General features: G+C 41.0%; 1 protein-coding gene across 4 annotated transcripts in view; it reads right to left on the reverse strand.

Moving 5' to 3' along the window:
* Positions 1-241: 241 nt before the first annotated feature.
* Positions 242-25028, reverse strand: part of ARFGEF2 (ADP ribosylation factor guanine nucleotide exchange factor 2) — a 90977-nt gene continuing 66190 nt past the window's right edge. For 2 of the 4 annotated variants that reach the window (XM_059706805.1, XM_059706804.1), the window contains exons 27-39: positions 24418-24590; positions 21472-21632; positions 19912-20042; positions 19635-19764; positions 17331-17466; positions 15886-16024; positions 15727-15781; positions 13712-13826; positions 10911-11041; positions 7427-7595; positions 6260-6398; positions 4345-4462; positions 242-3795 (exon numbers count right to left, since the gene is read on the reverse strand). In XM_059706805.1, the coding sequence (XP_059562788.1) occupies positions 3619-3795; positions 4345-4462; positions 6260-6398; positions 7427-7595; positions 10911-11041; positions 13712-13826; positions 15727-15781; positions 15886-16024; positions 17331-17466; positions 19635-19764; positions 19912-20042; positions 21472-21632; positions 24418-24590 (1774 nt within the window). In that variant the 3' untranslated portion in view covers positions 242-3618. The other 2 variants (XM_059706807.1, XR_009454169.1) reach the window with 2 other exon arrangements.

A 25028-nucleotide genomic window follows, 5' to 3' on the forward strand; every position in this document is an offset into this window, starting at 1 on the left:
CCAGTCAGGGCACATGCCGGGTTTGTGGGCTCGATCGTTAGTAGGGAATGTTCAGAAGCAGCCGATTGATGTTTCTCTCTCATCAACATTTCTATCCCTCCCCCTTCTCTCTCTAAAAAGTCAATAAAAACATATTGAAAATAGTCTCCCATTATTAAACTACAAGCTATAGCTACCGTAAGAACAAACTAACCCCAAACTATGGCTTGATATACATATGAATTACTCCATGAAAATCAGCTTTACTTTTTAAAACTTTATTGATTTACCGCCTGATTAAAGCATGGGATATTTTAACATATTATACATAATATTTTTACATAGAAAACTTTACATAGCATTTCATATTATATAATTCTGCTTATTCTTTCAAAAATGTATACATCCATTGGGCAAGGAATGCTTTTCATTAAATTACCAATATTAAATGCACTTAATCATCGTGTATAGATTAAACAAAAGTAGCTATTAACGTTTAGGCATTTTAAGAAGGTAAAACATATATTTTGCACATAAGGAAATATTTGATGTAAATATGCAGATAAAATTTTTAAAAAAATTAGAACACTGAGAAAAACGACACCTTTGATGAGCGTCTTTTTATGACAGCAAGGATTTCCAGATATATTCATTCTTTTAAATATTCAGCTTTGGTTTCTCTGTTTCCCAAACTACAAAGCTGCTGATAGCAAAACTCCAAGATTTCATGTGAGTTCAAGCTATGTTTATCTTAACACAAATATAGAAACAGAATTCAAAAAATGCAGTATTGAGAATCCAGCTTCTGTTTAAACCAATACCATTTGCATCATAACAACAAACATCTGAATGAGATGGTCATACTTTTGTCAACAGGTTCCTTTAATAACTACTAAAGACTACTAAGTGTATAGCCATAATCACAAAGGAACCACAAAAAAAGTTTTTTTCTTTTTGCATTTTGTACAAAAGTCACCTGTCAGAGGAAAATGTTGTGTTTCCAGATATTATACAATTTCCATAATGTATATTCTTTGGTTGTATGTGCGAGTACCAGGGGAAAAGTGTGTTTGATTCTAAAGATACATATTTGAAATAAGATTTCCCATCTGTTTGTTGTTAAGATACCAAAGCTGGTGATTTCTATAAAGGACAATGAAGAAGAACAAAATTGCTCAAAGCAGAAGTAACAAGAACTTCTCTGGAGACCAGCACATGTAATCAACACTTACAGCATTCTGGGAAAGTAAGGCCTTGGAAGCGCTGCACGCTGCTCCTCAGCTTCGGTAACACATGGTGCCCCAGCCGGTGCTGCGAGCCACACACCCTTCTCACTAGTTTGAGTGGCACCAGCCATGTTCACCACGACACAGAAGTGGAATTTAGGCTGAATGGCTTATTACTGGAGGTAACAGATTTCCTCTGTAGGTCACGGTCCGGAGACAAGAAAAATTACCCTTCATGGTTTTACGTCCAGTGTTTAAAAGTCCACGCTGGTACAATTCAAATGCCTCATTTAGAAAATTGAATCATTTAAAAGATAAAGTTAAAAAGAAATGGAAGCCTGAATGTTTCAGCATGTAACAGAATGTACTACACATTTCTTACTCCGCAAAAGGAGGCAAAAATTAAAGAGAAGGCAGGAATATACTGGAAAAGTCTTGCAGTCACCTTCGAGGAAGCAAATGTCATATGACAGTCTCAGAAGGAAAGGAAAAATCCCAATCAGGGATGCAGCTGTACCGAAAATGTAATGAACATGCGTGTTCCCCATTTATGCCTTACGTACAAATGTCGATGGAGATGACTGACTTGTTGGGGCTGTGACAGACCATCGTACCAGGAGTCAGTCAGTCTTAGAACAGAGCTCCCAAGTTCAGTGCCAAGATGTAAGGGACTCAAGACAAGTCAGTCCAATGTGCTCTCCCGTGTCCCTTCCTGTTATATAGTTCCTCTTAAATGTGTGTAAATAATGTAAAAACATAAGCCTGCTTTTTTTCTTTGGTAAAGAAATGAAAACACTTTTGGAGAAAGAAAAAAGTAGACAGAGTACTGCTGGCCCAAACCAAACATTTCTCAAGGCTGTTAAAAAGGAAAACATTTAGGAAATGGGTTTCTTAATAAACAAAAGCACCAGAAATCCTTCTCTATAAAGAAAAAAAATATCTGCTTTTATAGATAGGTTCCCAACTTACTAACTTCTAAGGCACCAGAGTTGACATCGATACAACCCAATTTACAGGACTAAAGGGCATAGGTAGAAGTCTGAATGCGTTAAAAACTGTGTAACACCTTTCCTGATGCTGAGCTGCTCTTGGTGAGCAGTGGGCGAGAGGGCAGAGAATGAGGTGTGCTCTTTCTCACGGACTCACAACAACGTGAACTTCCAAATATCCTGCTCGCAGGCTTTGGGCCGACCTGTACACAGCCTGCTTTCACATAAGGTGCATCAGAATCCAGGTCTACTGCAGCTAAGAATATTGCACCATTGTTAACACAGAAAGGGCCTCAGAATCGAACCTTCCAAAGAATTCAGCTCCTGGGCTCAGATCAGCAGAAGCACTGGGCACATGTCGCCTCCTGCCAAGGTCACAGACCAGCTATGCTGGCCCCACAACAGCACAGGTCTGTTCTGGTTGGATCCACACACGGGCCTGAGGAGGTTCAGAGCAACTGTCTCCCGCACAGCCACTGCCCTCTCTCGAGGACCCTGCACTGGGGACTGTGCAGAGAGGGACACTAACCATTGGTCCACTCACGATTCTGAGGTACAAATAAAAGGTTTACGCAAATATAAATTAATTCTTAAATTACTACTTCATATATTAGATTTCAGTGTGTGAGATGGACAATGTATCCTGGAAATTTAATTTGATACCCATCCACCACAAGTACTTACTTCAAGGAAGGCTAATCATCTTCATTAAATTTTTTTCCCCCCTATAGTCTTTCTTCCCAAGTTACTAGAACAGGCAGAGCCAGGAGGCACTACATTTTAACCTTGCACGCTCATCTAACTTAATCACGAAACTCTGCCTTAATCAAATCTTCAATATGTTTTTGTAAAATACTTTAAAAATCACTCAGACATAAACAGAACAGGAAAAACACCCTCCTTTTGTCCCCTACATCTCCCCAAACTAATCTATTGCAGCTGACTCACAACTGACAAACACTCAAACTTGTCTAACACACTCAAACAACAACAAAACCCAGCATCTGAGGTGGCACTTGGCCGTTACAAGAAATTTTATTAACAGACTCTAATAGTCACGAACCGATACAGCTATGTCCAGTATTTTAAAGGAGAGCGACTTCCTCTGACAAAATGGTTCCAGTCAATCATGGGACGTCCCTAGAGAGGACAGCACGTGCAGCGACAGGTCTGACCGGCAGTTCAGTCAGGGAATGGAATGACGAGATGAGAGACTCCCGCCCGCTGTGCTAACTGGGCCTGCAGCAGTTTACTACAACACCGCACGCCCTGTTCAGGACGTTGAGGGACCAGCGCAGAGGCCAGCTTTACCCAGACCATCCTGAGCTCCAAGATGCTGACTCCCTGTTTCTAGGATCTGCCCCTTCGGGAGATGTGCCCGCAGAGGTGGCGTGGCGAGTGTCCGGAGGGCAGCAGGGCCAGGGCTACCACACTGGTGACAGGGTGCCTGCTGCCTGTGACGGCTCTTCTGGGATCCATATCTTATATACAACACCTATCCGTAGGAAGAATTTCCGCAGGACTGCCCGGAGCTCAGGGATCAGGTCAAACTGCATAATTTCACACAAGTAGGGGTAGTACTTTGAAGCATGTGCTTTAAACTTGAGGTGGGAGAGAGGAGAGAGAGTAAATTAGACACAGAACTGCTTTTGGGCACTCATTTTACAGAAGTATTCACCTCTCTCTGGAACTTCTTGCGGTATTGGTGCTTTTTTGCTATTAGAAAGTTGGTACAAAAAATTTGCCAATTAAAACTTCTTTTCATTATATTCAACTCCAAACACACACTTAGGGATAGGCTTGCTACAAAAGTCAACTTTAGTTTTAGTAAAGCCAGTTCCCAGTGCGAGACCGGTGCTGCCCAATCTCAACCTCTTCCAACACAGCCCCACTGAAGACCACCACAGCGCCGAATAGCATGCATGTTGCTATGGCTTCAACGTCAGCCTTTCCCAGCTGGGTTCTGCGAGAGAAAAACCCAATAATCTAAGGCTTCCAGTGTCTGTAATGAACTAACCTCCCCAATGCATGTACAATGGGACTAGTTATGTCACCATCCTTGGAAGAGTTGAGAAGATAGTTAACTCGCACTCTGAGGAAAAAGCCAACCCACACCCATGTCCTAGTGGCGACACAGTTTATTTGCTTACCTTTTCATCGTTTATTTTGAGGGTTTTTGTTAGGAGTAACAGCAGGAGACTTGTCCAGGCCTCCCGATGGCTTTCAGAGTTCACGGTGATGAAGTAGGCGAGAGCCTCACTGCACACACTAGAAGAATCAGAAGGGCACACGGAACGAAGGATGAACAGCTCACGTTCGACTGAGCGGAGAATGCTTTACTCTTACAATGAGTATTTACCAAGCACCTGCTCTGGCTGTGCCATCCTGAGCAAATCGCTGAGCCTCAGTTTCCTCAGCTGTAAAATGGGGATAAGTAACTATACCAAACTCAAGGGGCCGTTGTGAAGATTAAAGGGACTACGTATGTTAAATGTCAGCTAAGCTCAGGCCTGGCACACAGCTGGGGCTCAATCAGTGTTTGCAGCACAAAAAGCGAGAGCTTATTATCCACAGTTAATTATAACCTGCCTTTCTCTTCTCATATCACATACGACTGCTAACATTTTAAACATGTTATGCTAAAAACATTTACGTATCTTCTTTAGAGAAACTTTACACCACTATGTAGGTAAATCTCTGTTGAAATGAGCAACTGGTGTGCCCTTTAATTCTTTTTTCAGTTTATTACTTGTTAGTCATATACTCTCATTGTAAGAAGCTGAAAAGTGCATAAAAGTAAAAAGGAGGAAAATATCCATAATTCTATTGTCCTGAAGGACACATGACAATATTTTGGCTTAGTATTTTCTTCCAACTTTTTCGTTTATGATTAAAAAAAAAAAACACTGCTGAAAATCCTAAGTATACATAGTTTTACATCTGCTTTTTTGTGTGGTGAAACTTACTAATTTCTACATCAGGGAAAATATTTTTTAAAAACTTTATTTTTAATGGCTGCATAATAGTACTCTATTATAGATTATACTGTAATTTAATTTCACATTTGAGCTATTTTAAATGTTTTCTTTTTATAAGTAAGCCAACAATTAATATTATGTGTGGGAATACTTGTTCCTATATTCTAGATATTTTCTTAAATAGATTCTGTAACAGTGGATTACTGACACAAAGAAGTGAACATTTTTAGGTTCCTGATTTATAACAACACCTGATTTCCAGAAAGAGCCTGTCAATACAGCCCACCAGCAGTGCTGGGAGCGAGTCTTATCACACGGATGCACAGGGGTAGCAGTGCGTACTGCTGGTTTTAAATCTTAAAGGTGTAAATGGAACCAGGTCTGCCCGGCTCAGCAGTTGAGTGTTGACCTATGAACCAAGAGTTATGGTTTGATTCACAGTCAGGGCACATGGCTGGGTTGCAGGCTCAATCCCCAATAGAGTGTGTGCAGGAGGCAGCTAATTAATGATTCTCTCTCATTACTGATTTTTTCTATATCTCTCTCCCTTCCTTTCTGAAATCAATAAAACTATATTAAAAAGAAAAAAAGGTGTAAATGGAGGCTCTGACATAGCATCTTGCTCACAGTTGCCCAAGAAGCTGGGTGGCAAAAATCTACTTTTTCTGTCTGGGGAGCTCTCAATGGCATCCCACTGTCCTCCCCACAATCAAAGTAAGTGCATCCTGGCATTTGTATGATTTAATACATTCCTCTTGGAAAAAAGAAATGATAGGATGTTAGGGCTGACAGTGCTCGAAGGAGAACCTAGCAAGGACTTCACTCCAGCCCTGCTGACTCTGAGTCCAGGGCACGTTTCACTGTCCCTGTTTCTGTACCTTGAGAAAATTACAAATTAAAGAAATGCGGCCCTGCCACCTTCAGGGCATTAAGAAAAGTGAAAATGAAGTCACCAAAGAGAAGGAAAACAGTTTGAAAGGACATCAGTGTAGAGGTGCTTTTCTCCTACTCTTCTCAATTCATGGTATTGCGTGGTGCATTTTGTGTATTACAGATAAGAAATTTAATCAGAAACCAATTTTCTTACTTTAAGAGTCGCTGCTGTATTTCTTCCCAGGAATCCCTGCGGTTCTCATCGACATACATTCGAAACAGGATCCTCAGACAACAGGCCAGGCTGCTGGTTTCTTGTTTTAGAAGATTGGGTTTAGACTTGCCTTTAAAACCTAGAGATCAAATAGTCACTGAAATTGTGCACATTCTAGGTTACTGCTGAAAATCATCTGGGAAGCTAATCTAATCTAGTAAAAAGTACCCAAACAGCTCACATTCTTTTTTTTTTTTTTTTTAAGTGTTTTCATTGATTGGGGGGGGGGGGAGCTTACATTCTTAATACGGCTCAACTATAATACCAGGTAAAGGCAGTCAGGACAGCTCACCCATGCTCTGTGTAAGACACACTCAGTTCTCACTGCCTGCTCTCTGCTCCCTTAGACTCTGCTCACTGGCTGGTGAAGCCATTTGTTTCAGCTTCTCAAGATTCTAGCATGTTGCAAGAACTTCCCCCAGCACCCCCCCTCCCCCCGCCATACAAAGCACGCATAAGAACACATTTTCTTAAACAAAGCAGTACCAATCAACCACAGAGATGTGTAACCCACTCTCAGAGGCAAGACCTTATAATAGGCAAAGACAGCACATCTAGGTATTTTAAAGTCATAGAGAAAAATGAGATTTAAAAATTGTGGATTAAAATAGGCATTTGGGGATTAAAGTAATGGTAATACAAAAATTATATGAAGTATCACTATTGTGCAAAATTAAAAAAATGAGCCTCCCACCATCACCCCAGGATTTATGTAAATATTTTTGGAGGTGAGGAAGAGAGTGGACCCCTAAAAGCTTCAGAAAATATATGAATGCTTTGTTTCTCCTAGACTACTACACTTATTATATCATCATATAACTACATAATTTTAATCTAATGTAAAAAATTTTTTTATTTACTACATCAATTCAATTCTTTCAACTTGTTTTTCCATCAAAAACTTACTGAGAATCTCTCACAAGTCAGGCAATATTCCTGGTACTGCGATAAAATCTATCCAGCAATTTCTTTCTTTCTCCCTCAAGCATGGAAATAGTTGGTAAGTTATTGCAGCTATGTGTACAATATCAGGAACCTCTCAAAGGCTTTAAGGTTTTAGGGTGATAACCACTGTGGCCGCCTGTCCTATCTGCTGTGTGTCCTCACCTGCTCGCCATAGGACAGTTCGCTGCTCGTAATTGGAGTTGAAGGCTTTTGAGAATGAATGGGACTCCTGCAAGCAGTCCAAAAGCTTGAAGAGGTGCTGGGAAGACATGCACTTATACATGCCCTGATCCTCCGTCTCTATGTGGATGTCCGCATCCAGCGTGTCTTGCTAGAGGGGAGGACAGAGCACTAAGTAAGGAAGATGAAATGGTTTTGGACATTGTAATATCTGATACAGGGAGTTATACTCTCCAAAAGTCCTGTCCTCTGTGTAAGACAGACTAGACTGCATTCCTCAACACCCTGAACTATTTCCCACTTAGACTCTGCACACTGTCTGGTGAGAGAATATTCTGAGCTCTTGCACAGTGGAGGGCTTTGCTGGCCAATGTTTCAGTTTGGTCAGTATTGCCTTCAGGGTATGAACACTGTATATTTCTCCAATTATTTCACTACAGGAGTGCATTGTTCTCTTTTTATTTTATAAAGAAATTGGAAAATGGCAAAATCAAACTGTAGTATTTTCTGTGACAGAAAGTGTAAGTCCCAAAATATACTCCCTGAAAGGCAGAAATTATTAAGCAAAGCCTAACTGGAATCTTTAGCTTCATCAGGTGATGAGTGAACTTAACCATTTAACTGCCACGCATCCAAAACAGAAACCCCCGCGTCTATAGATGCTTACAGTGAACAAAGGGTTAAGTTCAACAACTGTGCTTTCCAATGTGAAGAAAACAATGCATAAAAACATGTGTGAAATGCTAGAAATTTTTATTGAACACGTTGCCTGAGATGTGAGATGTAATCAGAGATTTTATATCCCTTAAGCCTTCTTGGAATGGACCCCATCCTCTTCATCATAAGGCAGAGGTTACAAGAGGACAAAAGGAGCAGAGTTTGCAATATTCTCCAAATTGATCTATAGAGTCAACAGCTTATCAAAATCACAGTTGACTTCTTTGTAGAAACTGACAAGCTGTCTTAAAATTCATATGAAATGTAAGTGACACAGAGAAGCCAAAATATCTTGAAAAAAGAAGAGCATTGGAGATCTTGCTTCCTGGCAATGTCATCAGTTTGGCTCAAATAAACTCATACATATATAAAAAAAGCACAAAGTTTGAAGACTCATACTTTCCAATTTCAAAACTCAATAAAAAGCTGCAGTAATCAAGACTTGTGGTAACTGGCATAAAGGTAGACATAAAGATCCATGTAACAGAACTGAGAGTCCTTATAAACCTATCTATAATAATAAAAGCATAATATGCTAATTAGATCAGACAGCCAAACAACCTTCCAGACGTCCTTCTGGACGAAGCTGGGGCTGCGAGGGCTGAGGCAAACCGCTGTGGCTGAGAGGGCCGAGCCCCTTGCACGAATTCTGTGCATCAGGTCTCTAGTATCCTAATACATAAAAACCCAGGGTCCATAACGACTGAACGAAGGCTTGACCAAACACGGGAAGTCAGTCCCAGAGAGAGGCAGGGTCTGATCTGCAGCCTCCATGGCAGCTGTTGATCAGCCGTTGCCTCTCTCTTTTCTCTCGGGGCTTCACCAGCAGCTGCGCCTCTGTTTTTCTCTGGGCCTCCAAGGGGGCTGCTGACCAGCCCCACCTCTCTGATCAGGTCCAGAGATGCTGACTGGCATAGAAACCGACCAATCAGAACCAAATCTGGGTGTGAGGAGCCAATGGCTGCCTTGGAGGCGGAGCTTTTGATGCTGACTGGCATAGAAACTGACCAATCAGAACCAAATTGGCCAGCAGGGGACAGCAGTTAGGGGCGATCAGGCAGGCAGGCAGAGAGGTTAGGGGCGATCAGGCAGGCAGGCAGAGGGGTTAGAAGCGATCAGGCAGGCAGGAAGAGGCAGTTAGGGGTGATCAGGCAGGCAGGCAGAGAGGTTAGGGGCGATCAGGCAGGCAGGCAGAGAGGTTAGGGGCGATCAGGCAGGCAGGCAGAGGGGTTAGGGGCGATCAGGCAGGCAGGCAGAGGGGTTAGAAGCAATCAGGCAGGCAGGCAGAGGCAGTTAGGGGCGATCAGGCAGGCAGGTGAGCGATTAGGAGCCAGTGGTCCCAGATTGTGATTGGGCCTAAACTGGCAGTTGGACATCCCCCAAGGGGTCCCTGATTGGAGAGGGTGCAGGCTGGGCTGAGGGACCCCCCCTCCCCCCGTGCACGAATTTCATGAACTGAGCCACTAGTTTAATAATAATAAAGTACTGATACCGGCTGCAACATGAATGGAACTAGAAAATATTATGCTAAGTTAAAGAAGCCAGACACCAAAGCACACATATTATATGATTCCATTAACATGAAATAACCAGATTAGGCAAATCCAGAAGTAGATTTGATTAGTGGTTACTAAGGGCTGGAACCAGAAGGGAATGGAAAGTGACTGCTAATGGTTAGGGCATTCCCTTTGGCAGTGACAAAAAATATTCTGGAATTAGACCGTGGTGATATTTGTACAACTTTGTGAATATACTAAAACCACCAAATTGTACACTTAAAAAATACAGCCTTTGGCCCACAGATGTTTTGTTTATCAGTAATTATAGTACTTAATTAGGTGATTTCCCATCTGACACTATCTTAATTCTGGTTTCTCCTGAAAACTGGAAGACCATTAAGACTTGCCTCCCCTACAGCAGCACCACTGGAGCTGGATGTGGCTTTGGCTCTGACTGGGGCTCTCTGTCAAAAACACCCAGCCTGCAGCAAGCACTCACAGGATCTGCTAGCCCCTGAGGCACCTAAGTTTGAAACCCATGGTGTAAGGTTACTGTCCATGTTTTGGACACTCAATTCTCTATTTCCAAGAATACTGGTGTGCACAGAAGATTGCGTATGTAAAACAAAACGTGAACTTTCTCAAGGAAAAACTGGTATTATCTGCATATGTTTCCCTCTCAGTTATTTGCAGTTAAATTATATACCAATTATGAGAAGTAGTCCTGTGATTAATAACATTAAATGTGGGGATGGCATCTGAGAAATGGTATGCTGGTAAATTGGCTCTCTGGGGAATAAAAATAAAAAGAAGCCCTGATGTTTAGCGTTTGCTGATTTCTGTGGTGTACATACTTCCATCTCGGCCAATCTGAAGCTACCAATATTATTATTTTTAAAAAATATATTATTGATTTCAGAAAGGAAGGGAGAGGGAGAGAGAGATAGAAACATCAGTGATGAGAGAAAATCACTGATTGGCTGACTCCTGCATGCCTCCAACCGGGGATCGAGCCCACAACCCAGGCATGTGCCCTTGACCAGAATCGAACCTGAGACCCTTCAATCCACAGGCCGATGCTCTACCAACTGAGCCAAACCGGCTAGGGCCAATATGATGTTGAACACGGGGTTGGGAAAAGACGAGCATGATGGGCTCTTGCGAGCCAGGACCAGCTGGTTCCAGCACACCACTGCACCTGCACAACTTCCCCAGGGGCAAGGATGCCCTTCAAGGCCTGCTTTCATTACCTGGGCAGCAACCATGTGCTCTGCATCTTCTTTTTTGCTTGTTGCTGGGTAGAACACGATGTTGTCAATGGCTTGTATCAATTCCAACTGGACCACGCACTTGATGAGGAGGCTGGCAAACAGTTTCTGATCTATATTAGATGATAAAGATTAACCCTAATAATAATTTAGCCAGCATTGGATAAATATTCACTGAGCTCCTACTATGTGCCAGGCACGGTTCTTGATGCTGTGGCCTAACAATGAATAAGCAAGATAAAAATCCCTGCTCTCATGGAAGAAACAGACAACAAACAAGGTATCTAAGTGTATGATAGAGTATGTCAAATGATGAAGACGTACGTAGGGGTGGGGATAAGGTAAAGATGGGGTCAGGATTGGTTTGCAAATTTAAGCAATGTGGTCAGGAGAGGCCTCTCTGAAAATGTAGTATTTGACCAAAGACCAAGACCCGAAGAAGGAGAGGAGTCAGCTATGGAAGTCCAGTGTCCTCCAGTCACCTTGTGGGCCACGCCTGCAGAGCAGCTCAGGGCTGTGCCCTAGACACAGGAGGCCACAGGTTCCTATGGTGGCCAGACGCTCCTAAGAGGTTGTATCTGGGTCTTGAAGGGCGGGGCTCATTTAAGTTCTTAGTTCTGGATTGCCCTGGAGACAGGATTGCTTTCTGCATTTCCTACTTCAAGAGTCGTGTACCCCTTTTGGTGGTTATCCATCTTTGACTAGTTAATAATTCTTTATGTTGAATTTTCCCTGTCCGTATTATCGGTGGGGTTTCTGCTAGACTCTGACTAGTGTTGCAGCCATCTTTTCTTCTAAATTCCTGGGCTCAGGGGCAGCCTATGTCAGGCACTTCATAGGTGTTAATTGACTTAACTATAGTAAAAGTATAGATTTCTATTCAACTTACTGTTATAGAATCAGAATATGGAAAACACTAAATGAAGTGTTTAGTGACGGCAAATAAGCATGGGTCATCTTCAAGTTTTTGAAAGTGGCTATGAAATTATGTAAGATCTCCATGGAGAATTCATTTTAATTAAAATGAATACAGTGGAGTTGCAATGTTGTAACTTACACCAATTCAATTATGCATCATTGACCAAAAATAAGAACAAGGAAAGAAAACAATACAAGCAGAGTAAGAGATTCTCCTGCTGTTCTGCTCACTGAGCTGAAGCCCAGAAGGGAGGCGAGATGGGAGCCTGGAGAAACCAACATGCTCCTTGGAGGGATGGCAGGGTCTTGAGTCCCAGGCGTCTCTCAGGGTACAGCTGTTTCGCTGCACTGACAGTGGTTCTACACTTGCTCCCCATACACAAGCCAGCCCTTTACCTGGAGTTGATGAGGCAACAGTGCTCATGCTCTCAGGGACATGGGGAAATGGCTGTGCTGGTTAGTGGGAACAGTGCATCAGTCTCCAGCATGGTGCCTTGGTAATGCATTTCAAGGGGGATTAGATTTTATGCCTTCAAAAGATAATGAACACATGGCTTTGTCTGATGTGCTGTTTAGAAGTTAATGGCAATGCTAACACCTACAGCCTGGCATGTTGAGAAGTGGGTGAGTATGTAAGGAAGAAAAACAATGGGGCACATAACTTTAAAAAGAGCAGACTCACATCAGAACGGTTCTGATTTCTCAGTTAGCCAAAGTGTGCCTGAATCACAACTCTACTACATATGGCAGGTCATGCCATGGGTTTGAGTCCCAGGCCACTGAAATGTAAAACTACCACCTCAGAGGGCTAGCATAAGGGTTACATGGGGTCACACACATGAAACACACTGTTCAGTGCTTGGCTCATAGCAACTGGTAAACATATTTTTTTAAGAAAATGACAGACAGCAAAAAACACCAGAAGCAACACCATAAGATACAAATTGGTAAAAGTAATTTGAAGCTAACATCCAGAAAAGGGATCTCTAGCACAACAAGAGCTCCTCCAAACCAATAAAAAAAGAGCAACAACCAATACAAAATGAGCAAAGATTATGAACAGATAGTTCATAGAAAAGAAAATAGAACTGCTTCTTAAACACATTAAAAAATGGCTCAGTCTCACTCATTATTAAAAAGCTGCAAATTAAAATGACTCCAAATATACCAAATATCACCTAGGTGTTTCCAGAGATCATGTAAACAGGTATAAACTTAATGGGCAGCAATCTGGACTTATCTGCCAAAATGGCAAATAGCACTTATCAGTTAACCCAGCAATCCAATGACTAGAAATTTGGGTCATATGGTAACAGATAAATTCATAAATGATGCACACTAGGTGATTCATGCAGTATTGACTGTAACATAAAAATAGTGGGAATAATACAAATGTCTTTTTGTAGGGACCCAATTACACAAATAACACCTACAGACTGAAATAATATACAATCGTGCAGAAGAATGTGAAAGCTGCTTAGGTACTGATTTTGAATAAGCTCTAAGATATATTAAGTGATAAAATAATAATGCATAGTATTCTACAATTTGCATAAAGAGGAGAGAATTGATGTAAATGTATATACAGTATCTATATGTAGTATATCTATATATCTGTAACTATCTGTCTATGTGTACATATATATTGGTGTGTTATGGATAAGCATTTCTTGCATATGAACAAATGTCTCTGGAAAGGCACATAAGAAACTGGTGGTACTGGCGGCCAGATGGGAAGGAACTGGCAGACTGAGGCACAGCGTGGAAAGGCTAATCATGTTTACCCTTTTGTGTCTTCTGAGTATCTGAACCATGTAAATGTGTTACCTATTTAAAATAAATAAAAAATAAAAAAGTGGTCTTACTTGCGTATGGTCTACCTTTCCAGCTCTCATCAGTGGGGTTAGAGAGCTGGCTCTGGCCTCTCTCAGAGGCATTTTTGTCTATGCTGCTTAGAGACTGGCGGTCCAAATCCACATCCTAAAAGTAAACCAGAGAGAAAAACAACGGTCACTTTCTCTTCATCTGTAATTCAGCACCTAAGGAGAGCGGTGCCTGTTTTAACACTGGGGCCCAACTTAAACGTAAGTAAGTGTCTTGCTCAGCTTGAAGTACAATTACATTGCATTCTTAAAGTGACACTTCTCAGAGGCTGCACAGGAAAGATTACGAATTTCAATGATTTCTTCCCTCCATTAAACCTTCATGTTTTCTCATTCCAATTTAGAGGGCATTTCTCGACATATGATTTAACAATGAGCATGACCAAATTTTAATGAGATCAAATTAAAAAATAAACTAGTGCAATAGCTCGCCCTTTTTCCTTTTTAAACTGACTACAGAAGACAGAGTTTAATAGCTATGTATGGTGTCATGGGGATACTGGATTTATTGGGGGGATTACTTTGTAAGTTATATAAATGTCTAACCACGATGCTATATACCTGAAACTAATATAATATTGAATATGTCAACCATAATTGAAAAAATAAAAAAGTTATAAAATGAAAAAAACCCACCAGAAAGTTTAAATAATGGGCTTCAAAAAAAGTTGCTATATCCCAAAATGCCTTTTGAAATCTAATGCCCTTTTTGTTATTTGGGAATAGACGTTAATATTACAAACACTGCCCGGCTGGTGTGGCTGAGTGTTGACCCATGAATCAGGAGGTCACGGTTCGGTTTTTGGTCAGGGAACATGCCCGGGTTGCGGGCTCAATTGTGTGGGTCTGTGTGTTTGTGTGTGTGTGCATGCATGCGTGGTCCAGGAGGCAGCTGATTGATGATTCTCATCATTGATGTTTCTATCTCTCTCCCCTTCTTTCCTCTCTGAAATCAATATAAAAACACATTTAAAATAAATTACAAACACTTGTAAAATACTTGAAAACCGAAGTATTTTAAAGTGGGACTTGAATTAGAACTTTATGCTGCTGCACACAAAAAACAACTACTACTTGGTAGTCTGTGTATAACTTCCGTTATACAGCCAATGTATTGTTAACGTTTAGTAAGTGTCAACATGCTGCAGCTGATACTCTAGTTCAGTGATGGCGAACCTTTTGAGCTTGGCGTGTCAGCATTTTGAAAAACCCTAACTTAACTCTGGTGTCACATATAGAAATTATTTGATATTTGCAACCATAGTAAAACAAAGACTTATATTTTTGATATTTATTTTATATATTTAAATGCCATTTAACAAAGAAAAATCAACCAAAAAAATGAGTTCACATGTCACCTCTGACACCTGTGTCATAGGTTCGCCATCACTGCTCTAGTTAATCCTTGCTTAGTTGGAAAGCCAGGTATGAAAGTATGGCATATACTGAACATTCTTTTCTATACAAATGATTAATTTATTCTGAAAACAAGCAAACAAACAAAAAAACCCCCTAAAAACTACTACTTCATTGGTGGAGAGAAAAAGCACTCTCTACTTAGGAGGATTATAAATAAAGATAATTACACAGAAGTATTTATAACAGTGAAGTATGGGAACTGACCTATCCAACAAGGGAGAATGCATTAAATAAATTATAATAACGTGCAGCTACTGAAAAGGCTGTTCTCAGAGAATATTTAAAATATGGGAAAATGTTAATACATTATGTGCCAAGTAAGCCAAATTTCAAATATGTGGGTTACGTGAGTGCAGTCATATAAGAAAAAACTAGAAATGTTTTGTGTTTTTTATTGAGTGAGATGACTTATTTTCGTAATATTTTTCTACACTTTTGAAAAACCGTGTTAATGAACATATATCGTTTTTAGATCTTATAACGATTTTAACTCACTTCCCACCAGGAAAGCATTAACTCTTTGGGCTGCTAAATCTTTTACTATAAAATGAGGAAAGAGAACCAAAAAGAAATCTTACCAAATGTTTTTCTGATGAGTCTTCCTCCATTCCCACAGGCCTCCACGTCAGCAAACTTGAGAAAATGCAGAAAAGGAAAATGATCACTTGAAAGGCAACGCAGAGCTCTAAGCTCCACTGCACACACAAACAAATAACGACAATCACACTAACACTTACACATGTGGGATGGTTGTTTTGAAAATATCCATCATACAACTGCACGTTTTATCCCAGACATCAGGACTGAATTTCTCTCCATTGGATATTACTAAGTTTTCTAAGCAATTTGTACCTGATCGAGCCAACTGCTCATTATCTGTAAAATAAAATAATATCTATCATTAAACTTCAACTGCTCTTTGATTCCAAACAGATTGCTGATGCTTCATGTTGTGAAGTGGAGACTATGCCACTGGTGGGTTTATAGGCTTTTAATTAATGCAGGATTGCTACAGATAGTATTAACATTTTTATAGTTCAAGTGGGGGAGAAATTATTTCTCATAACTTTACTGCTAGGGATCGGAAGAAGGTCAACATTTTGCTACCTAATTAACTGGCTTCTTGTATGAGAAATGGTAAAAGAAGATGGGAAATATCAGAACAGTGCTTTTAAAAATGTAGTCATTCAAATTCTATTTTTCCAATTTTTGCCATATCAGTATAAACTGCTTTATCATTTATTTTAAAACTGAGTCACTTTTTGAAAAGCTTAAATTAAGCCTCATCTTACGAAGCCAAAACTATCTAATGCATCCAGATCTAATGTGCTATGTGGGTATTTTTCCTAATGCACACTAAATAAACACCTAAGTATTAAAACAAAAAATGTCCATCGATGAAGCTATTGCTCTTGACTCCCACAGTACATTTATTTTATTTTATTTTTTTAAAATATATTTTATTGATTTTTTACAGAGAGGGAGGGAGAGGGATAGAGAGTTAGAAACATCGATAAGCGAGAAACATCGATCAACTGCCTCCTGCACGCCCCCCACTGGGGATGTGCCCGCAGCCAAGGTACATGCCCTTGACCGGAATCGAACCTGGGACCCTTGAGTCCACAGGCTGATGCTCTATCCACTGAGCCAAACCAGTTAGGGCTCCCACAGTACATTTAAAAAACATTTTATTATAGAAAATTTTAAACACAGACAAAAACAGAAAAGAATAGTGTAACTTACAAAAAGGTACATCTTTTAAAATATAAAAATACATCCCATCTTAAAGAAATATAAGCTGACTTGGTTGATTGTTTTTATGTTCTAATTAAAATTTTAAAAATACATTTTCACCAATGAAATTAGGGGTGGGGAACATCCAGCTCGAGGGCCGCCTAAGGCTGGGAAAATCATTTGGTCAGGCCCTGCTAAGGCATTAGGGTGAGTTATTAAATGTTTGACCAAATATAGCAGCGAATTTTTAAGCTGATAATTTTGTATGGCCTGTGAATGATGTTATAAGTATCAAAATGGCCCTTGGCAGAAAAAAGGTTCCCCACCCTTGAATGAAATGATACAGTGTGTACTCTTTGTCATTATAGCCATGCTTTTATATGTGGAAAAAATAAGTCTCTCATGAAGGACTATGTCAAGATAAATGATGCCTAGAGACATAGAATACCTTGTTTTACACACCACTGCAACTGTGCAAATATATCAGAAAGAAGAACTTCATTCAAAGCTTCATAAAACTGGGTAAATACGTCACAAATAGCATAAAGTGCATGATTACAAGTTGTTGTCATCCACTCAGATTTCTGGAAAAAGAGTAAAAAGATAATATTTAAAGACCTCTCAGTCCCAGACATCATTGACAAACTATTCTAGAAAGCAATCTAGCATCATGTATCAACAGTCCTATCAGTTCACATCCATTGGTGCAATAACACTTCTAGGAATGAACCCAAAAGAAATAATCAAAGATTTGTGTGGGTGAGGTTTATGTTTATCACACTGGTATTTATACACTGTAAACACAGATACAAACTCATGTCCAGCAATGTGCGATTAAACTGAGTACATCCATTTGACAGAACATTAAACAGTCATTCAAAGTATTACTTACAAAAATTTCTAACGATTTGGAAAAAATGAATATAAGATTATGCTAAATATACCATACATCAAAAATTTAAATATTAAAAATGAGTAAATAGGCATCTTTCAAAGAAGATATAAAAATGGCCAACAGCCACAGGGCAAGGTAGTCAACATCACTAAACATTAGGGAAATGAAAATCAAAACCACAATGAGATATCTCCTCACAGCTGTTAGAATGGCATTCATCAAAAAGTCAAGAGATAAATGCTGGAGAGGATGTGGAGAAGAGAGAACACTTGTGTACTGTAAATTGGTACAGCCACTATGAAAAACAGTATGGAGGCTCCTAAAAAGAGGCTCCTCTATATATATATATATATATAACTACCATATGATCCAATAAATTCTACTTCTAGATATATATCCGAAAAAACTATGTTGAAGAAATATCTAGCCCTGACTGGTTTTGCTCAGTGGTTAGAGCGTTGGCCTATGGACCGAAGGGTACCAAGTTTGATTACCAGTCAAGGGCACATACCTTTGTTGTGGGTTTGATCTCTGGCCCTGGTCAGGGTGCATGCAGGAGGCAACCAGTAGATGTGTCACTCTCACATCTCTGGCCTATCAAATTAATGATTAAATAAATTACAAAGAGCTGGAGTCGGGGAAGCGGTAACTCGCATACATTGCTGGCAGAAGTGTGAATAGCTGTAAGTGTATTTGGAGGTCAACTAGAAGTATCAAAAGCCTCAGTGATGTGCAAGCCCCAAACCTGGCAATCAGACCACTTCTCCTAAAAGCAAACTGTAGCTGCAAAATGTTCATTTCATTGCTGTCTAAAGGAAAATTGGAAACAATCTTCCGTGGACTATGGAACATCCACAGATAGGAATGTTTTGCAGTCCTTAAAAACATTGTGGAGGACAAGCTGCAGTTGTAAAAAAAACACACATTAAGTTAAAAAAGCAGTTCCCAGTATATGATGGGATTCCATTTTTGTTAAAAAAAGAAAAGTGTATAATACACACACACACAACACACACGGCATATCTGAAGGGGTTAATAGTGGTAACCTGTGGAAGTTTTAAACTGTGGGTGCTTAAATTTTTTCTGTTTTCCAATTTGTTTTATAATGAAGAAAAATTTTAATTACCTTAATATAAGATTAGAAAACTGTATCTACACTATAACCAGGTCCATTCAACAACCTTATTTAATCTACATAAAAGACAGAGGAAAACTTGCCAAAACATTAACTCTAATTTTGGAATGATTTTAAATGATGTTTTTTATATTCCTAATATTCCATATTAAGTATATGTTCCTTCCATATCAGGGGGAGGGAGGGAATGCTGTTCCTAAAAGAAGGTAAAAAAGTTACTCTCCCATCTTAAAATCTTGAGCTAGAATGCCTTCTCCTCAGCCCTTTACCTCCAGGGGAGAAATAACGAAGACAACTAGAAACATCTCACATCTTTTTAAAAAAGGCCTAATATTTGCTGACATCATCTGACTGCAACTTCATATTAAAAACCCTTTTAAGTGTGTTTTTGAAGGGACAGAGTCACTCCACTTTTTACTGATTGTTCAGAAGTTAAGTGAACCAGTCAGGTGCCCTGCTGATCTGGCAGGTACGATGCCTCAGGGCCAAAAAGGCAGAGCGTGGTGATTAATTTCCACTCGTCCTCAGACAGGGAGGGCTTCTTCTACTAGTTGATATTGGTAGAAGAGTGCCAGGAAGGGTGTTCCCATTTTTAAAACACATCTCAAGTGGCTCAGTATTTAAGACTTCCATGTAGATGAGGACACAACCCCCAGAGGCAGACAAAGGCCAGAGAGGCTCGTCTCCCATCCCATCCCAGCTGTGCTGTAGTCATCACCTACCTCCGACTGCTGCTCCGGGAGTTTCATATTATCAAAAATCCTGAACACGATTCTGAACAGGTCCTGCCACCAGTGCTTTTCAAAGGTGTGGCCATAGCTCTTCATGATCTCGAACATGACCGTGAGTCCTCTGCAGGAAACAAAGCCAGGAGCAGAAGAGGGAAGGGGGTGGGGGAAGAGAACAGCAGAGAAGAGAGGGGGAGAGCATGGGATCAGGTGAGCAGGTGACTGAGGCTCATTCAGTGATGGGAGGGGTACCGCCCTGGGACACAGTTACCTTGTCCGCACATCTAGCTTGCACCTATTGATGATGCAGGAGAGCTCAAACAGAATGGGGAACCAGCCTCGGACCCAGACTCTGTCACCAGGAGCCACATTCATGTCATCGCTTGTGTATTCTTGTAGCACCTACAATGAAAGTCACCTGTCAGATATAGACCTATGCAAGCAAAAGGAAGGAAGTGAAAGGGAACTACACAGGGGGCAAGGCCTCACACATGTTCTCTCCTGAAAGTATCCATTCAGCAAGGGATGCTGCAAAATCTTAGGTCTTAGGTCTTTCTGGAATGTTAATACAGTACTTAAAGTACTACTTAAAATAATAGCAGCAGCAGCTACTATTACTGAATGCTTGTTATGGGCCAGGGACTGTAAAAGTGCTCTACATGGTTTAATAATTCTCACAATGATTCTGAGAGGCAGGGAAAAAATGATGGTCCCATTTTATAGATGAATCAACTGAGGCACTTAAGAGTTTAAGTAAACTGTCCAAGGTCATGCAGTTAAGAGCTGGCAGTCTTTCCATAGCCTGGATGTGAGGCCCCATCTCTAGGATTTCTAGCCCTCTGCTCTGTAACCACTCTTAAAGTGGCATTGTTTGTTGTAAAGGAATTTCTTTATCAACTCTGGTTATCTAACATTAGGCAATTTCTCTCTGTGCTTCAGTTAACTCCCCTGCACAATGGGGATATAACTACCCACCTCATAGGTCTGCTTTGAAGATTACATAAATCAACGCACAGTGCCTAGAATGGTGCCTGACATGTAGTAAGTGCTCAGCCGATAGTGGCTCTCATTATCATCATCATCTTTTTTTTAAAAAATATATTTTATTGATTTTTTACAGAGAGGAAGGGAGAGAGATAGAGAGTTAGAAACATTGATGAGAGAGAAACATCGATCAGCTGCCTCCTGCACATCTCCTACTGGGGATATGCCCGCAACCCAGATACATGCCCTTGACCGGAATCGAACCTGGGACCTTTCAGTCCGCAGGCCGACGCTCTATCCACTGAGCCAAACCGGTTTCGGCTATCGTCATCATCTTAATGAGCTGTTGTAGGGGACCTAGCATGTCATCTCAGGGGCTTACAGTTCTGCAAAGAATGCTTGACAAGTTATCTAGCCACCATAGTTTATGTTTGTTTCCACCCAATTTCAGTGTTTTGAGATTGTCATTTAAACCAAGCAGGCCTCCTTAGATAGATGAGACATGATAGAAAAACCCAAAATATTTCCAGGTGATTTTTCAATGTGACTTCCCAGCCATGTCACAATGGCATAATGTCATTTCCTAAAAGGGAGGTTTATTTTCCTTCAAATAGAAAGGTCTAGCTTGTTCAGTTTTGCGAAAATTCAAAGCTAAAATACTATTATTGTCTACAAAATAGTTTGTAGGATACCAAATAAAAGTTCAGTTGAATAAAATAATTTCATAAATACAAAATACAGAAAAGGTATAACCCCTACAATGGAAAGCTCTTTGCCAGGAGTGGGGTTTTGGCCCCACAACTCCTTCCCCTCATCTCCCATATGAGTGAGGAAAGGAGAAATGTACCCGAGGCCTCTCGGAGACATATTTGGCACAGAAACGGATGAGCCGGATGGCTTCCATGCTGGTGTCAGGGAAAGCGGCGTTGCAGGCAAACTCCGACAAGCACTTCACAGCATCCTGAAAGGAGTCGATGGCTGCAGGGAAATGGTGCTGGAAAATAGTTGCTGGGGAGACAAAGGCACATAAAAAAAATAAGACCAGGATTTAGAAATGGGGATTAGAGACAGACACACACACACACCCCAGAGAGGATTTCTTCTGTGAAAATCTAAGAAAAGCATGTCAGTATTTCTGTAAGACAGTGCTTCTTAGTCAATTATTCAGGAATAAGTGCACTGGGTACAATTTGGGCTAAACTGGTTCCTGAGCTCAAACAATGACGTAAAGACCCAAATAATCATTCATTCAATAAACATTTGAGTGTCAACTATGTGCAAAGCATGGTTATGGGCCCTGGAGACAGAGATGATGAATCAAACTTGCTGCCTCATGGTGCTCGTGCTCCAATGGGCAAGACAGACAACAATCACCTAAGTCAATACATACATAAGATAATCTCAGGTGGGGTGAGTTCTAGATAAGGGCAGAAGGTAAGAGGGGCTGTTTAGGCTGGTGGTCGGGCAGACCTCTCCGAATAGGTCCTGAGAAGTGTCCCTAAGGAAGTGAGAGAGGGTGAGCCATGGGAAAGCCAAGCTGCAGCAGGATGCCAAGGTGTCCATTTAACTGAGGCTGCTTCAGAATGGAGCTTGAGGAACTATGTAAGACGTAAACACTGATCTGTGTTGTGCCGTTGCCCATAGTGGTTTGTCTGCCAAAAGCTGAGCCCTGAGCAAGGCTCTGGCCTAGTCTGTGATCCTGACCTCATCCCTTAATTCTCTGGTTGTTTCCTTCCTAAGACCACACCTTGTGCTACCTTGCTGAATGGAATCTTGTAAAGATAAATATCAATTGCTGGGGTCCAACCTCAGCAGGTCCAGGGGTCTCCAAAGGTGTGGACGGAGTCGGCGAAGAAGGAATGACACAGAGGCAGCGTTCAGTGGATCAGCATGGTTGGGTTCTCTTGCCTGGTTCTATTGCCAGGTTCTGTAGCCATGTTCCCTTGCTAGGTTCTCCAGCCAGGTTCTGTCCAGGTTCTCCAGCCAGGTTCAGTCACCAGGTTCTAATCAGGTTCTCTTGCCATGTTCTATCCAGGTTCTGTAGCCAGGTTCTGTCTCTAGGTTCTTCAGCCAGGTTCTGTCTAGTTTCTCCAGCCAAGTTCTGTAGCCAGGTTCTGTCCAGGATCTTTTGCCATGTTCTCTCGCTAGGTTCTGTCTCTAGGTTCTGTGGCCAGTTTCTGTCCAGGATCTTTTGCCATGTTCTCTCCAGCGAAGTTCTTCTGTCTCTAGGTTCTGTGTAGGTTCTGTGTCTAGGTTCTGTGTCCAGTTGTCTTGTTACATCTGTATTTATACCAGTTGATTCCAATCCTATCAATCTCTATTCCAAAGGTTAGGGCGTTTCTTATCTCCATTCCAGGGAGTAAAGATTATGTAGCTTAAGCATGATTGTTCGTAGTTAAAGTGATTAATTACCCGCCTGGCACTTAGTTAAGGGGTTTTATTCCCTCCCTAACTTCAGGGGAAAATCCCTACCTGGGGAAACAACCTTTCTCAGAGAGGTGACCTTGGTTAAAACACATAGTGCCAAGAAGGTGAGCAAACATATTAAGAACAGTATGCCATATATGCCAGGTCCCTTGAAACAGCAAGGATGGACCGGCTCCCGGCAGTCAATGAGCTAAAGGTTAAAGGCAATTTAGAAACCTAAAGTTTTCAAAACCCTACAAATATCACATGATCTAGGAGAAATATATGCGTAGCAAGTTTACAAAAAGTTAAAAAAATGAAAAAAGATGAAAGGTGACCCAATGCTTTACAATTTCCACGAAGACCAAGACCAGTAAACATCTTGTTACATGATCACAGGCAGGACAGGGACTTCTGGTCAGTCTAGGGTAGAGGGACATAGTGCTGGACTGCCTGGTGTGAATCCTACTCCACCACTTCCTAGCTTCGTGACCTTGGGCAAGTTGTTCTACTTTATTTTTTGATGTCTCGGTTTTCTCTTCAGTAAAATGGGGAAAACAATGGTGTAGTCACTTCTCATTAATCATGGTATTGAGTTCTCTAGAGTAGCTATGAACACTGAATTAGCAATTTCTGAACTAGCACTTCTAGGGGAAATTCGGGGTCAGGTTCCTACGAGCCTCGGGCCATCACACTCTCATCAACTGATCACTACATCACCTTGCTTTATGTGCATCTGTTTAAAGACACCTTATTTAATATATACTGTTGGCTCATTAACAATGAACTCACAGCCAACAAAGCACTGTAACTCATGCCTGAATGAAATTTATGTAAAACATGTATTTTCTCCATAAGGCACATCACAGCCTTCCTGTGCTTACGGACACAGGACAGCACTTTAGCACTATGTACAGAGCCATTTTAAATGGCAAAGTCACCAACAATAAGACAAAAATGCAAAAAACGTGGCAGTAAGTGCACTATGAAAAGGATGCTTGCATATTTACAGTAAAAGAGCTGAAACAAGAAGGCAGAGCATGACCTTCTAACCCAGCTGGGAATGTGTACCTTGGGCGACTCAAGTATTTCGCTGTTCTGTGCATGTGCACGTCCACGAATGGCAACAAAAATGCCAGGAGTATTCGTGGGAATTACGTATAAATTTCAGCAAGCAGGTGAATTCACCAACATGGACGCTGCGAATAATGAGAGTTGACAGTATTTCCTTCACAGGGATGCTGTGCACGTGTCAAGAATGTGGCACATCATTATATCACAGTACAGCTAAACCAAGGAAGCCCTTTTTTGGGAGTAAAAGAGACAGGAAATAAGTGCTCCCTCTTCCAGACTTGTGGGTGGATGTTAGGAGGGAAGAGACACCTACTGACAATGTGACCTGTGCTCTGGAAGGCCAGCTCCACGATGTTCCCGTCGTGATCCGAGGCTGCTTGGTGGAACACGGCAAAGATGTTCTTCCAGCCCGAGCGGATGTTGGCCGCCTGGGAGTTTACCATCTGGGCAATGCAGCGGATCACCATGTCCCGGATGGTCGGAGACCTGAGGAAGAAATGGGGCAGCCATGTCATCTGTACTTTGGATAGTGGGAAGACATATAAACACAGCTTATCATGTAGAAGCAGCACTGAACACATTTTTTTTAAACTACGCAGTAATCTACATTCACTTAAAAAAAAAATTAGAGACAATATTTGACCAAAGCTTGGTCATGAATGTATCCTTTGGATTGATTTATGACCAAAAGGGGGAACTGTGAATAAAAAAAAGAGATTCTATGGAAAGGAACCTCACAGGATTGATCATAAATTCCTAACTGGGCAGGTCACAGTGAGTAGTCATGCCCCAGGCAAGACCTGTCTGTTGTTTCTGTGCATCTAGGTTAACACACCTTTGAAATAAGAGACCACATAATCTTGTTAACTATCTTGTAATCCAATCTCTGCCTTGTTTTTCCCCATCTCCATGTAACTGTCCTTA

Source organism: Myotis daubentonii, chromosome 8 (genome assembly GCF_963259705.1).
Source record: "Myotis daubentonii chromosome 8, mMyoDau2.1, whole genome shotgun sequence".
Taxonomy (NCBI): Eukaryota; Metazoa; Chordata; class Mammalia; order Chiroptera; family Vespertilionidae; genus Myotis; species Myotis daubentonii.